General features: G+C 37.2%; 1 protein-coding gene across 2 annotated transcripts in view; it reads left to right on the forward strand.

The window, feature by feature from the left end:
- The window catches only part of FZD3 (frizzled class receptor 3), a 92,485-nt gene extending 75,769 nt beyond the window's left edge, over positions 1–16,716 (forward strand). For both annotated transcript variants that reach the window (XM_082619123.1, XM_082619124.1), the window contains 3 exons: positions 4,995–5,143; positions 9,004–9,237; positions 15,300–16,716. In XM_082619123.1, coding sequence (XP_082475249.1) covers positions 4,995–5,143; positions 9,004–9,237; positions 15,300–15,513 — 597 coding nt within the window. In that variant the 3' untranslated portion in view covers positions 15,514–16,716. The remainder of the gene's footprint in view (positions 1–4,994; positions 5,144–9,003; positions 9,238–15,299) is intronic.
- Positions 16,717–17,929: the final 1,213 nt, after the last annotated feature.

Below are 17,929 nucleotides of genomic sequence, written 5' to 3' on the forward strand. Positions count from 1 at the left end.
TGCCTCCATTCTTTTTCCGAGGTCCTGGATCATCTTCAGTATCATTATTCTGAATTCTTTATTCTGGGAGTTTTCGTATCTCCACTTCATTTAGTTGTTTTTCTGGGGTTTTATCTTGTTCCTTCATCTTGTACATAGCCCTCTGCCTTTTTATCTTGCCTATCTTTCTGTGAATGTGATTTTTGTTCCACAGGCTGCAGGATTGTAATTCTTCTTGCTTCTGCTGTCTGCCCTCTGGTGGATAAGGGTATCTAAGAGGCTTGTGCAACTTTCCTGATGGGAGGGACTGGTGGTGGGTAGAGCTAGGTGTTGCTCTGGTGGGCATAGCTCAGTAAAAGATTAATCCTCTTCTCTCCTGATGGGTGGGCTGGGTTCCCTCCTTGTTGGTTGTTTCGCCTGAGGCGACCCAACGCTGGAGCCTACCTGGCTCTTTGGTGGGGCTAATGGCGGTCTCTGGGAGGGTTCACGTCAAGGAGCACTTCCCAGAACTTCTGCTGTCAATGTCCTTGTCCTCATGGTGAGACACAGCCATGTGTCTCTCTCTGCAGGAGACCCTCCAACATTAACAGGTAGGTCTAGTTCAGTCTCCCCAGGGTCACTGCTCCTTCCCCCTGGGTCCCGATGCACACACCACTTTGTGTGTACCCTCCAAGAGTGGAGTCTCTGTTTGTCCCAGTCCTGTCGCAGTCCTGCAATCAAATCCTGCTAGCCTTCAAAGTCTGATTCTTTAGGAATTCCTCCTCCTGTTGCCAGTTCCCCAGGTTGGGAAGCCTGATGTGGGGCTCAGAGCCTTCACTCCAGTGGGTGGACTTCTGTGGTATAAGTGTTCTCCAGTTTGTGAGTCACCCACCCAGCAGTTATGGGATTTGATTTTATTGTGATTGCGCCCCTCCTACCATCTCATTGTGGCTTCTCCTTCGTCTTTGGATGTGGGGTATCTTTTTTGGTGATTTACAGTTTCTTCCTGTCGATGATCGTTCAGCAGTTAGTTGTGATTCCAGTGCTCTTGCAAGAGGGAGTGAGTGCACGTCCTTCTTCTCTGCCATCTTGAACCAGTCTCTAGCAGTGCTGAATAATTTTCAATGTCATTTTTTTCTCATAAAATGAAGTATAAGTATATATTGTAAATGTATGTGAGTATTTATTGGGCACTTAACTATGTGCCAGACACTGGTCTACGCTCTGGGGGTAAAACCATTGGGGAAAAAAACTCCTCATGGAGTTTATACTTTAGAACGAGTAAACTATATATTGTTTAAAAGCAGCAGTATAACCCAAACAGACTTGAAAGAAATACATTGGTAAATAGGAAAAGATACACCTTGAAGATGTGCTGGTATGATGAAGTAAAAAGCTGATGTGGCAATGTTTATGTCACATGAAATACTGTTACAGGTGAGGAGCACTAGAAAGTAACTTGTGCAGCTAGAGCGTTTCTGTAACACCTAACATAGGCTTGAAAGTGAAAAGTGACAGGATTACTGATGAGCCCACAGTTTAGCATACCTCTATTAAAATGGATAGGTAAACAGAAGACTAGTCAAGAAAACATGTGTACCTCATTTTATCACACTTCGCTTTATTGTGCTTTGCAGATAATGCATTTTTTACAAATTGAAGGTTTGTGGCAACCCTGTGTTGAGCAAGTCTGTTGGTACCATTTTTCCAACAGCATTTGCTCACTTCCTGTCTCTGTGTCACATTTTGGTAATTCTCACATTACAGACATACCTCAGAGATTTTGCAGGTTTGGTTCCGGACCACTGCAATAAAGCAAATATCACAATAAAGCAAGTCACACAAATTTTTTGGTTTCCATGTGCATATAAAAGGCTCTCCTTGGACCTCCCTATTAGCTTAGACACAACAATATTGAAATCAGGCCAACTAACCTTAACAGTGGTCTGTAAGGGTTCAAGTGAAAGGGAGAGTTGCACATCTCTCACTTGAAATGAAAAGCTAGAAATGATTAAGCTTAGTGAGGAAGGCATGTTGAAAGTCGAAAAAGGCGAAAAGTTAGGCCTCTTGAACCAGTTAGCCAAGTTGTGAATGCAAAGGGAAAGTACTCAAAGGAAATTAAAAGTGCTATTCCAGTGAACACACTAATGATAAGAAAGTGCAACAGCCTTATTGCTAATATAGAGGAAGTGTTAGTGGTCTGGATAGAAGGTCAAACCAGCCACAACACTCCCTTAAACCAAAGCCGAATCCAGAGCAAGGCCCTAACTGTCTTCAATTCTATGAAGGCCGAGAGATGAGGAAGCTACAGAAGAAAAGTTTGAAGCTAGCAGATGTTGATTCATGAGATTTAAGGAAAGAGGCCTTCTCTATAACATAAAAGTGCAAGGTGAAGCACCAGGTGCTGATGTAGAAGCTGCAGCAAGTTATCCAAAAGATCTAGCTAAGAAAATTAATGAAGGTGGCTGGCTGCACTGAACAACAGATTTTCAATGTCGATGAAAGTCTTATATTGGAAGAGGATGCCGCCAGGACTTTCATAGCTAGAGGGGAGAAGTCAGTGCCTGGCGTGAGAGCTTCAAAGGACAGGGTGACTCTCTTGTTAAGGGCTAATGTTGCTGGTGAGTTTTAAGTTGAAGCTAATGTTCATTTACCATTCTGAATTATGCTAAATCTACTCTGCCTGTGCTCTCTAAATGGAAAAGCAAAGTCTGGATGACAGCACAACTGTTTACAACATGGTTTACTGAAGCCCACTGTTGAGATCTACTGCTCAGAAAAGAAAAGATTCCTTTGAAAATGTTACTGCTTATTGACAATGCATCTGGTCACCCAAGCACTCTGATGGAGATGTACAAGAATAATGTTATTTTCATGCCTGCCTACCCAACATCCACTCTGCAGCCCACAGATCAAGGAGTAATTTCAACTTTCAAGTCTTTATTATTTAAGAAATACTTTTTTTTTTTTTTTTTTTTTTTTTTTTTTTGCCACGTGTTGCTCAGCTTGTGGGATCTTAGTTCCCCTACCAGGGATTGAACCCAGGCCACTCTGGTGAAAGCACCAAGTTCTAGCCACTGGACCACCAGGGAATTCCCATAAGAAATTACACTGTTTGAGGCTATAGCTGCCATAGATAGTGATTCCTCTGATGGACCTGGGCAAAGTCAATTGAAACCTTCTGGAAAGGATTCACCATTCTTTTTTTTTTTTTTTTTTTTTTTGCGGTATGCGGGCCTCTCACTGTTGTGGCCTCCCCCGTTGCGGAGCACAGGCTCCGGACGCGCAGGCCCAGCGGCCATGGCTCACGGGCCCAGCCGCTCCGCGGCATATGGGATCCTCCCAGACCGGGGCACGAACCCGTATCCCCTGCATCGGCAGGCGGACTCTCAACCACTGCGCCACCAGGGAGGCCCAGGATTCACCATTCTTGATGCCATTAAGAACATCCATGATTCATGGGAAGAGGCCAAAATATCAACATTAACAGTTTGAAAGCCCTCATGGATGACTTGGAGGGCTTTAAGACTTCAGTGGAGGAAGTAACTGCAGATGTAGTGGAAGTAGCAAGAGAACTAGAATTAGAAGTGCAGCCTTAAAGATGTGACTAAATTGCTACAATCTCATGATAAAACTTTAATGGATGAGGAGTTGCTTTTTATGGGTGGGCATGAACAAACTGATTTCTCAAGGTAGAATCTACTTCTGGTGAAGATGCTGTGAAGATCTTGTTGAAATGACAACAGAGGATTTAGAATATTATATAAACTTAGTTGGTAAAGAAGTGGCAGGGTTTGAGAGGATTGACTCCAGTTTTGAAAGAAGTTCTACTTTGGGTAAAATGCTTTCAAACAGCATTGCCTGCTACAGAGAAATTGTTCATGAAAGGAAGAGGCAATGGATGAGGTACACTTCACTGTGGTCTTATTTTAAGAAATTGTCACGGCCACCCAGCCTTCAGCACCCACCACCCTGATCAGTCAGCAGCCTTCAACATCGAGGCGAGACTCTCCACACAAAAAGAGTACGACTCGTTGAAGGCTCAATGATGGTTGGCATTTTTTAGCAATAAAGTATTTTTTAATTAATGTATGAAGATTGTTATTTAGACACTTATGAGTAGATATTACATACTTATTCAACTACATTATAGTGTAAACATAACTTTTATATGCACTGGGAAACAAAATTATCCCCATGACTCACATTATTGTGGTATTTGCTTTATTGTGGTGGTCTGGAACTAGACTTACAATATTTCTGAGGATGCCTGTACAGAAGATTTGAACAACACAACTAATAAAGTTGATCTAATACATATAGAAAATTTTGTACCCAACAAATAGAGAGTAAGCATTATTTTTGAGCACACGAGGAATACTTTAAAAAATGGACTGGGTCCTAAATCACAAAAGAAGTCCCCAAAATTTAAGGTAACCAGAATCAAATAGACCACATTCTATGACCGCAGTAGCTAAACTTGAAATCAACAATAAAGAGAACTTTTAAAAAAAACTCATCTGAATAGAAACAAAAAAACTCACTCATAGGTTAAAGAAGAAGCTTGAAAACAGCCAGCAAAGTAAACATGAAAGTAGGTAGAAGGAAGAGCATATTAAATATAAAAACAGAAATTAATAAAATGGGGGGGAAAGATTAACACTTTCCTAATTGTATATCGTGATGACCAATGATAGGATGAGTGAAATTGGCCAAGAAGAATATAGGTATTATTTGAGCCTCTATTCCTATTCATGGTTTATTTTCTATATTAGTAATCTTTTTCTTTAGAAGGTATCCAATATGAGCTAATAAGAAGACTATAGAACTCAAAATATAGAACATAAATTTGTTGTCAAATTTTCAGTAGTGTGTCTTTTCCATATAACAAGAAAATTAACTATAGAACTGTGTAAGTGAAAATATCAGACTTGTAGAATTATTTTACTATTTATTTTATTTAAAAGATTTTGTAATGGCCTTTAATAGAAAATTCTATTTATGTGTGTAAGATATTTTTCTTTCCCTTCTTGTAGGTTACTCAAATGAGTCGTCCAGACCTGATTGTCTTTCTGATGAAATACCTGATGGCTCTCATAGTTGGTATTCCTTCCATTTTTTGGGTTGGAAGCAAAAAGACATGCTTTGAATGGGCCAGTTTTTTTCATGGTCGTAGGAAAAAAGAGTAAGTTGAAGTAAATTATCATGGTGTTCACAAACTTCACATTTACGCAATATTTTTGTGTTTCCTGTGTTAAAATAATTTGGATTTGGAGGAAGTATTCCAAAAAGATTGTAACCTCAGCTTCCACCAGTTATGATTAAACCTCAAATCACAGTTAAAAACTTATTCAGAAAAGATAGCCAAGTAGAACCAGGTTTAAGGCCTATTCCTTACTAATTCAGAATATTTGAGGGAAGACCAATCTTTGTCTTTAAAAATCCAAACTATAATCTTCTTAAAATTAAAAACAAATTAATGATTTTATATATATTCTTATTTGATCTTCTTGACACTTCTCTGAGGTGTGTATTATCATCTCAGTGTTACAGATGAGAAAACTGAGGCACAGAGAGGTTAAGTGCCTTGGCTGAAGTCACATAGGTATTAGATTAGACTTCCATTTCCAACTGTCCATCATTCTTCCAGGTTGTACCATAAATTATTTAAAGAGATAGCATGTTATTCCATTCTCATGCAGTACACGTTAAAGCCAAAATAGTAAAATGATATTAGTAAATAAAATGGAATATGTTAAAGAAATTATTTTAATTCATAGTTGGCCACATTGCATATTAGAGTGTCATGGTAAAATATAAGATTTGCCAAAGCAGTCTTCTCAGGGCATATTTGAGGAATCTTGAATTTTTTGACCCCATAATTAATAAAACAAAACAAAACAAAAGACCCTGCAGTATTCACAAAGGAACAAATGACTTCAAAGTGTTTACTAAGTATAAGTCTTATATGTATACTGTATTTGAATTATCACAAATTCTAAGTTAGTGGAGTCTATATTCTTACGATTTTACTTAACCTAAGTTCCATGGAAAATGGATTTGGTGGGATAGTCTATAAAACTCTTAAGATTATATTTAAAATGTTATTGTGTCTTGTATGGGTTAATGTACTTTTTTGATACAACTTAAAGTACTGCATTAGCAGGATCTGTATTTTCTAAAATACCAGTAATTAGCAGCTTCTGTTACATGGATTAGATTGAGATTTTTTAAAATCACAGTTTTAAAGTGTACATTTCTTATTACCATATCTGAGACTACTGCTAGTAATATCAGATAATGCATTTCCCCTTTAAATACAGTTTCATAGGGCAGAGAAGGAAAGAAGGGGAAAGATGAATTCAACAACAAAAATGTATTTCCTAAGAATTCATCCTTTGAGAAAGTCTTTAATGAATGTTTACTGTGTGCTTTGAACTATATTGGGATGCCAAGGATTCAGTAGCATACAAAACAGGCCAAGTCCTTGCTTTTTGTGGAACATCCTTCCTTGGGGGATTTATCTGTATATTTTTTAAAAATTTTAAATATGTTTTAATCACAGTAAAACATAATTCTGAGGGTTTGAATTAAACATTCCTGGTCATCTCTGGACCATACACAAACAATTCTGTAATACAGCAATTCTGTGGTATTAGAAACTCCAGATGGAGCTAAGCCCAAGCTACCCTTTTGGGGAATCTTCCTAGTTATTTGGGGGATCCTGGTTGGGTCAGAATCCTTTTGAAACTGGTTAGAACTCCCAAGAACCCTTCCATTTGGTTTTCTGGAACCATGGACCCCCCCACACACAACCCAACAAAGTCATTGTGACCCTCCAAGCTGGGACTGTGCTCTGGGCTAGAGTACCTACCACTCCTCAAGAGTGTGGGCACCCTACAGCCATTTCTAGCATTTGTCTGGTTGAGCCTTTGAGAAATGACTATGGAGTAATCATAATAATGATTACCAATTAATTGAGCACACTTAATACTCCAAGCACTGTCCCAAGCATTTTATATATTATTAAATCATTTAATCCTCTAAACAACCTTGTGAGGGAGATAGTCATTTTACAGATAAGAAACTGAGGCATAGAACCAAGGTTTAATAGCTAGTGAATGGCAGAATTGAGATTCACACCCAAGCAGTCTGACTCTAGCCTCTAGTCTGCTCTTAACCCCTCTGTTATACTGTGTCAAAAGACTGGCTTCTAAAATTATGCCAGTCAAATTAGTGTTCTTCCTCTGAGTGAAGCCACATTTAAGACTGTGCTTACGCTAATATTTCTGACACTGATTGAAATATTTTTAGAAATCTTCTTTTGGAATTATCTGGGTCACAGCACTTAATTTCTCTGGACCTCTGTTTTCTTATTTGTAAAATGAGGGGGCAGACCTTCACCTTTTGAAGGTGGATTAAATTTTTGGAATGACCGGAAGTCAGTTTGAACCGATTTTTAAAAATAAGTTTAGAAAACAAATTCAGCAATCCAGAGTGACTTAGGATGTATGTATATATGAATAGGGCCATTGATAACACAAGAACAAATGTTGTTTTAACTATCTTTGAGTTGTTCTTTATTCTATTTAGTTTTTGACATTTTGTTTTTATCATATACATAAACATTATGTTTTATCATTACTTTATGATTGTCTTTGAAGCCATTTAAACTTAAGTTTGATCCCCAACTGCTGTTTTTTTGTTTTTTTTAAACATCTTTATTAGAGTATAATTGCTCTACAGTGATGTGTCAAAGTTTCTGCTTTATAACAAAGTGAATCATAATTATATGATTATACATACACATATGTCCCCATATCTCTTCCCTCTTGCATCTCCCTCCCTCCCACCCCCAACTGCTGTTTTGTTGTATGACTTTTGGAGAGTCCTTTAATCCCTTAGAACCTCAGTTTCTTCATCTGTAAAATGGGGATCACAATATTTATTCTTAATGGATATTTAATATCTTTTTAGGACTTCATCTCTATAATAAAAACATTATTAAGAAAGATTAAAGGAGAGTATATGTACAATACCTGGCACAATGCAGGTACTCAACAACTATTAGTCTTCTTTCAGCCCTTCTACCGCAGCACTAAAACAACAACAGCAATAACAGCAGTGATCGTTTTCTAATTCGAAAACTTAGAATATACGCACTTTCTCAGGTCATGATCCAGTCTTTACGTGTTGGAGGGGTTTTTAATGAGATTGTCTGATGTTAACTTTATGTATGATTCTCATCGTCATTATTTACACAAACTGATACACTGAACTTTGCAACTATTTAATTGGCTCTTTTATTAATTACCACTTTGTTCATCATCATGAATATCTGTCTGCTTTTAACCCTTTCATAGCAGTTAGAAACTTTTGCTCTGGACATGATTCATCCCCTTAATTCTTTTTTCCTAAGCCTCTAATGGGTCTGGGACTTAATTGTATGTTTGCTTAAATTAATTTTTCATATGTTTTGTTCTAGTTATGATCATTCATGTTTATTCCAGCACTAGACAAATGCTCTGTCATAAAGTCAACTTGTTACCTTAAAACAACTGCTCTTACAAATTAAAAAATGTGTCTATGCCATGATGAGGCCTCCACTACTTCCATAAACCATGCAAGAAAATAGTATTTCTACTTTATAGTAGTACCTTTGTAATATTTCAGTGTCCTTGAGAATGATAAATTTCTTTAGCTGAAAGAGACTTTTTAGAAATGATGAAATTGTATACCTTCATTTTATAGATGAGGAAAATTAAGAAAAGGGGATAGTGACTTGCCTAAGATTACATATTTATTGACAAGAGTTGGAACTAAAATCCTGATTTCCTTATTCTAATACGAACCTCTTTCTATCATACCACTTTTGGGAACAGATTGACACAGATTTTTGTTATATTCTCTCTTTGGTCAACAGTGTTACCATATATCTGTCCTAAAGACATTATTTGGGAAGGAATTAATTTCAAGAATAACATCAGTTTGTCAAAAAAGTAGAGATGTTAGTCTGTATCTTAAACTTAGGATTTTGTTGTCTAGGATAGTGAATGAGAGCCGACAGGTACTCCAGGAACCTGATTTTGCTCAGTCCCTCCTGAGGGATCCAAATACTCCTATTATAAGAAAATCAAGAGGAACTTCCACTCAAGGAACATCCACACATGCTTCTTCAACTCAGCTGGCCATGGTGGATGATCAGAGAAGCAAAGCAGGGAGTGTCCACAGCAAAGTGAGCAGCTACCATGGCAGCCTCCACAGATCCCGTGATGGCAGGTGAGTTTTATTGGTAACTTAGTTTATTTCGTGTGCTGAATTAGTCACACGGCGAGTAGCCAATGTGACTACTACTATTGGAAGAGTAGCCAATTCTGAAAAAGAAGTTGATTATTAACGTTTTTGAACTTTCCTAGGTACAGTTGTCCCAGATTATGGTCAGACTTAATGCCAGTCAGAGGAGTTTAGAGTTTAGACTTGATGCAGCAAGCAATATGGAGTCATTGACGGGTATTACTGAACAGGGAGAAGGCAGGGTAAAAGTGGTTATTTTAGTAAGATTAATTTGGCAAACAGTTATGGAATACCTACCATGTCAGGCATTGTGCTAGGCTCTGGGAATACAAAGATGATTTAGGCGTGATCTTTGTTCTTAATAAGCTCAAGAAAGATAGTGTAGTCATTATTCGTGTTGTGGTTAAAAGCATGGAGTCTGGAATGATAAGCCTCAGTTTCCTCATCTGTAAAATGGAAATAGTAATAATATTTGCCCCTTTAGCAATGTTATAAAAAATAAATGAGATAATGTACCTAATTGTTTGGAACAGTGCCCATCTCAGTAAGTGCCTGATATCAACTTTTATTATCATTATTATAAGTTAATAATTAAAGTAAAATGCAAATATAATGGTATAGTCCAGAGGTTGGCAAACTTTTTCTATAAAGAGCCACATAATAAATAACTTTAGTCTTTGTGGGTCATATAGTCTTTGTTGGCAACTATTCATTTCTGCTGTTGTAGCATGAAAGCAGCCATGGACAATATGTAGTCAAAATGGGAATGGCTGTGTTCCAGTAAAACTATTTACAAAAATAGCAAGGGGCCTTATTTGACTGGCAGACCATAGTTGGCCAACCCCTGTTTAGTAGCTTGGACGAGGGGGTGATTAATTCTGGTGGGGAAGGGGATGGGAAAAAGCTTGACAGAGAATGTTTGAGAGTGGGCTGGATGTGCTTTCCTGTTAAATTTGATGGTGGAGACACTAGAATTAGAAACTTCTTCGGAGCCTTGCATTAATTCAGCTGAGAGATGATGAAGGCTTATGGAAGAACAGTGGCAGTGGCAAGAGAGGAAGAGCTGATCTGAAGGATATTTAAAAAGAAGAAATGAAGTGATAGGAGTTGGAGATGGATTAAAAGCTATTGGAGAGAAGGAATGTGCCAAAGATTTTTTTTTTAATATTTCTAGTTTGGGAAACTGAAAGAATGAAAATTATAATGCCTGCAATTCTTTGTTCACTTTGAAACATCTCTGCTTCTACAGCTGTCCTGTATCCTTCCAGTCTCATTCCAGCCTTTCTCTCAGTGTTCCCTGTCCTCCTAGTATAGGATATGATTCCTATACTTACTGTCTTTTTAGTCCTTCTGGTTTGTCCTCTCAACTTGCTTTCTTTTGCCTTCTAACTTGGTCAGCTAACCTATGTTTTAAAAAGGAGCAGCCTTTCTTTGACTATCATATATTTTCTATCTTTTATCCATTTCTTTTTCTTTTCCTTGCCAGATTTTTGAAATGAATATTTTGAATATTTCCGTTCTACCAATTGCATCCTTCATTCCTTGTATTTCTAGTCTTTTTCACCTTCTTAACCACTTCTAACATCACCAATGACCTGTTTTTTAATCACATTCAAAGATCTTCTCTTTCCTGCCTTTTCCTTCCATTCAGCACTCCTAAATAAAAAGCATTCTTCTAAGTGCTAGGGACACAGAGATGGAAGACAGAAGAGTAAACAGTCGGTAGTAATATACTTTAATGGGTACGATAAAATCATGTACAAGTACATGGGCAACCAGGGCAACTGTAGGAGATGAAACATGCTGGGAAGTTTGGGGGTTTTTCCCTTACAGCAATGAGAAACTATTAGAAGACTTTGAGCACTGGGGTGATAAAATCAGATTTGTATTTTAGGAAGATCACTTGGACAACAGCATAGGAGAGGAGATTGTCAGTAAGCCCAGTTGGGAAGTTTCTAGAGTAATTTAGAGGTCTTAGCTTAAGACACTCATAAAGAGGGAGGAAATCAGAGAATCTTCCAGAGTACGTTTTGTCGACACCACCCTCCGTGAACTGAACTCTCAGCATTATTTGCTGTTTGACATTATTAGCCTTATCCTTTTCAATAAGGAATGAACAGTTAGAGTACAGCTCTATGCATGTGGCATTCTGTATATAAAGAGATATATAGAAGAAAGCTAAAGTATAATTTCTGTGCTCTAGAAGAATATAACCTTATGAGAAAGATAGGACATATACATAAGAACCAACTAAAAAACAGTGCAAGCCAGCATATAATTAAAACAGTGAGTATTAGAGATGATCAATGTTATAGAACTTCAGAAAAGGGGAAGATCAGATTGGCCCATGAGAATATCTCAGAGGAGATAAGTAGGGTGAGTGAATGGTAATACAAGATAAGTTCATATTGAGTAGAGAATTTCTGAAAGCAATTAAATATAGGGGGATTTCAGCATCAGTAATCTGAATGGAATGGGAGTTTAGATAAGAAAGTTTATAATCTTTAATATAAGGTAGTTGGTAATTAAAATTGTGAGATAGAATTCCTTGAACCTTAAAAAAAAAAGAACAGACCAAGAACAAGACCTTGGTAAATACAGTAATCATAATAATACAAGGACTTCCCTGGTGGCACAGTGGTTAAGAATCCGCCTGCCAATGCAGGGGACACGGGTTTGATCCCTGGTCCTGGAAGATCCCACATGCCACAGAGCAGCTAAGCCCATGCACCACAACTACTGAGGCTGCACTCTAGAGCCTGCGAGCCACAACTACTGAGCTTGCACGCCTAGAGCCTGTGCTCCGCAACAAGAGAAGCCACTGCAATGAGAAGCCCGCGCACCGCAACGAAGAGTAGCCCCCACTCACCACAACTAGAGAAAGCCCACGTGCAGCAACGAAGACCAAAGCAGCCAAAAATTTTTAAAATTAAAAAAAAAAATTAAGTGCCTTTAAAAAAAAGTAATAATAATACAATAAGCATAGCCTAGCATGTGATTCAGAGAAAGTGCTTTTAGACATATGAAGGAATCTATGAAAGTATAGTGTCATGGAAACTAGGGGATAGACTATGACCTCCTGTAATGGCCTTTCTTCTCTCTGATTAATTAAAATCATACTCATCCTTTAAGGCCTGCTTGATTCCCATATCCATGGCAGTTAATTAATTGCATTTTAATCATTCTTTCGGTGTGACCTATTTTCAATACAGTTGTTTTTCCTTGGCTAAGTTTGCAGTTTCTGGAGGATGTGAACTTGGTGACAGACATTTGTATATTCCCCTATAGTATCTAGCCCGGTGCCTATTAGGAGACAAATAAATCTATCAAACAACTTTAGAAATAATGTGGTCATGCCATCTCATGGCGATTTCTTTCTGCATCAGTTTTTAAGTTTACACGTGAACACTATATTTTGGCCATGGTTTTCTCATCATTTCATGGTATCTTGGCTATGAGATCACACGTATACACACATTCCTGCTTCTCAGTACTCACTCTAGTCCAGACTCCTTGATGGATAATTACTGATCTCAGTGCTACGTAAAATAAAATAGACTTGGGTAAATATACTTTCACATGTATATCAACTTCAAGGAATAAGTAATTGGTAGTTAGATGAGAGGATGTAAAAAAGGAAGTGGAGGGCTTCCCTGGTGGCGCAGTGGTTGAGAGTCCGCCTGTCGATGCAGGGGACACGGGTTCGTGCCCCGGTCCAGGAAGATCCCACATGCCGCGGAGCAGCTGGGCCCGTGAGCCATGGCCGCTGAGCCTGCGTGTCTGGAGCCTGTGCTCCGCAACGGGAAAGGCCACAACAGTGAGGACCGCATACCGCAAAAAAAAAAAAAAAAAAAAAGGAAGTGGATGAGTAGGTAGGTGGAGGTTTGAGAAAGAGTGGTTAGTTTGGTAAATAGGTGACATTTTACTATGTAGTTGAGTCCTAATTATCCATGGGCAGGTGGTTCATATTCTAGAATTTTGTGGATAGCCATATATTTCACTTAAATAATTAGACATAAGAACTCAATTTTTTCTATGAAAAAAAGTATTCTTTTAGTCTTATTCCTTAAATTAAACTCAAAGATTTCATTTTAGAAAATACTCACATATTTTTAATTACCTTGATATCATTCCTAGAACACTGCGTCATATTTTGCTCTTTTTCATTTGCCATATTCGTTTGAAGTAGATACTTATGAAGTCATTGAGAGGTGAAAGGTCTCCATATTGGCTGGCAAATCATATTTGGAGAAATCTTTCACTCAGTTTAGGGCAATGATTATTATGTAAAATAATTATTAACTAGAATAACTGGCTTATTATGAAATATTTTCATTTGCAAACATTGTAATTATTTTACCAAAACTTGCAAACCAAAGTTAAAACCTTTGTATTCTGAATGTGGATTATTTTAATAAATAAGAATTAAATGCTCTTTTATCCATTCCATTAACAGGAATTTCAAAAATATTTTAAATGTAGCTTTTTATTCTTAAATGTTCTTTTTTGCTTTATGCAAACTTGGAAAAAAGACATGCTTTCTTTTATAATTTTAAAGGACTTTTTTGCAGTTTGTGGGCCTCTCATTGTTGTGGCCTCTCCCGTTGCGGAGCACAGGCTCCAGATGCGCAGGCTCAGCGGCCATGGCTCACGGGCCCAGCCGCTCCGCGGCATGTGGGATCTTCCCGGACCGGGGCACGAACCCGTGTCCCCTGCATCGGCAGGCGGACTCTCAACCACTGCGCCACCAGGGAGGCCCAAGGACTTAATTTTTAAACTCTGTGATCTAATGAAAACATTATTTGACAACCACTGCTATAATACTAGATCACCTCAGTGGTATATGAATCAATCTTTAAAATCTTTAAATTTTACAAATGATTCATATTGAGTCATGAAATTTGTTATAATCATTAAATGAGGGAAATGATAAATGCTTTTTGACAGCCAGTAGGTCTTCAGCTGCTTGTGATTAGTTGTTTTGATGACTATTTGAAAAAGGAATGGCCTGCTACCTTTTTATTTTTAGAAATACTACTTAAAATTTAATGTATTAATTAAAGTTATAAATTATTTTCAGTTGTTTTCTTTGATCTTTGTTATTCTAAATTAAATATTTTTTACAGAAAGTGTATAGTATGTTTGAGTGTGAGTTTTCTTACCTCTGATGGGGGGGGCTCAATGAGTCAGAATTGCAACAAAAGAAAATTTAACAGCTCCCACTGCTGCCTTTCAAGATAAGTAGAATGACGGAGAAGACAGTCTGCAATAAGCCAAGTAGCCCAGTTGACATACTCAAAAGCTGTGTCTTGGGCTAGGGATAAGGAGAGAATTTGCTTTTGCAGGAATATGGGTTACAAAGTCTTAGGAGTTTGCTACTTCTGTATTTAAGTTGATGTAGCTTTTACAAAATAGCATCCTCACAGCCTGAAGCCCTAATGAAAAGTAATTAAGACCATTTACAGGTAGTTAATTCAGCTGTTAACTGGGCTCTCTGGAAAGAAGCTGTCCGCACCTAGCGTCATCATTGCTTGCCAATCCCCTCACTTTTTTTTTTTTTTTTAAGGTCACGGTAATTTCTCCTCTAATTTCATTTGCTCGCTTTTCCAATGCTACTCTTTTAGTAAAATTGGAGTTTGCTGTCCTACTGATTATAACCATTCTTCTAAACTCCCTGGGACAATGCCATATTTCTTCTGTTGCTGTTCTTCCTCTCCTGGAACCCACCTCATAACCCAAAACTTATTTGAATGAGAAAAGTATCCTTACTTAGTTAGCATAGCTCCAGATCAGTCAGCTCTTCTTAACTTCAGCTTCTGTCCTTTTGCAAAGCATACCTTAATTCTGAGCCTCATTAGTAGATTTTCTCTCCCTTCTGTTTGGCCACTTGAATAATTCAAGAGTGTAAATCATCAAAAGTTGGTTGTTACTTTTTCACTTGTTAGTTTCCTAATTGTTCCACTTGATGAGGTATTTTCATGAAAATTTTTCATGTTATTTTCTAGTGTGTTCTGTTACCTACTTCAAAATAAACTGTCCTATATTAGGTACACTCCCTGCAGTTACAGAGGAATGGAGGAGCGACTACCTCATGGCAGCATGTCACGACTCACGGATCACTCCAGGCACAGTAGTTCTCATCGGCTCAATGAGCAGTCACGACATAGCAGCATCAGAGATCTCAGTAATAATCCTATGACTCACATCACACATGGCACCAGCATGAATCGGGTTATTGAAGAAGATGGAACCAGTGCTTAAATTGTCCTAAGGTGGAAAACTTGTGTTGTTTAAAAAGCAGATTTTCTTCTTTGCCTTTGCATGACTGATTGCAGTAACTCACTGTTATGATGCTTTCAGTCAGGTGCAGATTGTGTCCATTGAAAAGTAAACTTTTGCTTTTTATATTGCAACAAACTTGTAACATCAAGGCATCCAAAATGCTAAGAATTATATCATCGCATAAATAATTCTTATTTCTAGGTTATGAAGAAATAATTATTTGTCTGGTAAGCATTTTTATAAACCCACTTGTTTTATATTTAGAAAAATCCTAAATGTGTGGTGACTGCTTTATAGTGAACTTTCATATAATATCAACTAGTTGTGAGATAACATTCTGGTAGTTCTGTTAATAAAACAATATTTCAAAATTAAAGAAATTTTCTATGCAAGGTTTATTTCTCAGATGAATTGTAGGAGTTTGTAGTTTCCTTTCCACTAAGTGAAAAAGAACTGTGTTTTTAAACTGTAGGAGAATTTAATAAATAAGCAAGGGTATTTTAGCTAATAGAACATAAAATCAACGGAAGAATCTGATTAATCTGTTGAAGGCTCTTTTGAAATTCTATCAAAATAATCTTTATTCAGAGAAATACAGGAGCAGGATTAGCGACGGAGTAAAAGCGGAGATGGGCATTTTTCCCAGTAATTGTGCTGTTTTTATTACTTTTGTAAATATTACTTTTACTGGCTGTGTTTTTATAACTTATCCATATGCATGATGGAAAATTTTTACTTTGTAGCCATGTTTTCCCATGTAGTAGTTTTGATTCATAGAGAACTTCATGTTCAGATATGTTCTGTGGAAGCATGTAATAGAATAAGCATCACACATTATAAGGTTTTTTGTGGTAACCATAATTACAAAATGGCAAAATGTTTCCTCTGTATTTGTTGTTGTATTTTTCTACAGTGAGATGTGATCTTGCCAAAGCCACCAGATCTTGGTATCCAGGCCCCTCCTGTCAGTGGGTTGATTGTCTGCACTTGCATTGCCCAGTAGCCAACAGGCTACAGCTTTTGCCCCACACCCTTATTTTCAGATCCTGGATCATTCTTGTTTATAACTGAAATATATATAACCTAAGTCCAAAGAGGTGATTAATTTGGGGTATTTGAAAATCATTGTAGCTAAGTGGAGCATGATTAGTCCTGCTGTGAAGTATCTTTTAATCTTAAAAATATCAACTCAAAAATGTTTGACATTTTGTCTTGTAAAATTTAAATAATTTATAATAAAAACTGTGAACTTTATTAGGCATGAAATTGATCAGAAGGGAAAGAAAAATGCTGGATGTGTTTTACAGAAAAGTATATTTAAACAAGGGATCCTCAACCCTGACTACAGATAAGAATCACTTGGGGAGCCTCTGATACCTGACACCTTCCTCTCATTCAGATGAGAACTGGTAGTTTTTTTAAAAAGCTTTCCAGGTGATTCTAATCTGCAACCTGGCTGCAAGGTGTTTTAAACTAACTTGCCTCTGATGATGATGTGATGGCATCATGTTGTATCACGTGAAAATCTAGCTGGATTCAGTGTTACGCTTTTATATCATTACCCGATATACAACTGGAATTCTGGATCCCACTTCTAAGGATTCTTACTCATTAAGTCAAAGGTGATGGTAGGCCTTTAAAATCTGTAGTTGTAAAAAGAAATACCACAGGTGATTCTTATGCAAGTATCCAAGAATCACACTTCAAAAAATATTCTAGACTCTAAAGAGGCCTGGCTTTGCCATATGCTAATGTTTTACCTTTAACAGGTCAATTTCTCTGAGCCTCAGTTCTCTTGTTTATAAATGAAGACAGAAGATAAATACCTACCTCACAAAGTTGTCAAATAGGTATCAGATGAAAAATCATATGAAAGCTCTTTGAAAATGTTAAAGTGTTATGAACTATAAGGGATTAAGATTATTGAGGATTTAAGAGATTTGTTTGAGGGCTACCATAGTACATTCCTTGACATGTGTTTAATTCATGTGTATACTTCTTCCTCTCCTTCTTTAAAACAAAAAGTACCAAGAAATTAGGTGTTGACAGAAGCTTTTATCAGGTGCAGAAGTCAGTTTTCTGATAATAATAATTTGTGTATCATGTTTTTTCTTTCAAAGTTTGTATTAATATTTATTATTAATCCTTCTTAAGATATAGTTGAATATTTGGTTCAAATGCTTTACTTTTTCCTCCATCTTCTTTTCCCTTGAAACTGGAGTTAATACTCAAGACAAGTAGAGTCTGAATTCCCTCACATCTGACAGTTAGTAACCCTTTACTCTGAAAGCCAAACTTATAACAACTCATTTATAAATAAATTAGTAATTCTTGAGGCTTTTGTCTGAGGATTTCCCCTGAGAACAGCATGAGAGACCAAAACAAACATTCAGAC

Source organism: Mesoplodon mirus (assembly GCF_964341445.2).
Source record: "Mesoplodon mirus genome assembly, chromosome: 1".
In the NCBI taxonomy this organism is placed as follows: domain Eukaryota; kingdom Metazoa; phylum Chordata; class Mammalia; order Artiodactyla; family Ziphiidae; genus Mesoplodon; species Mesoplodon mirus.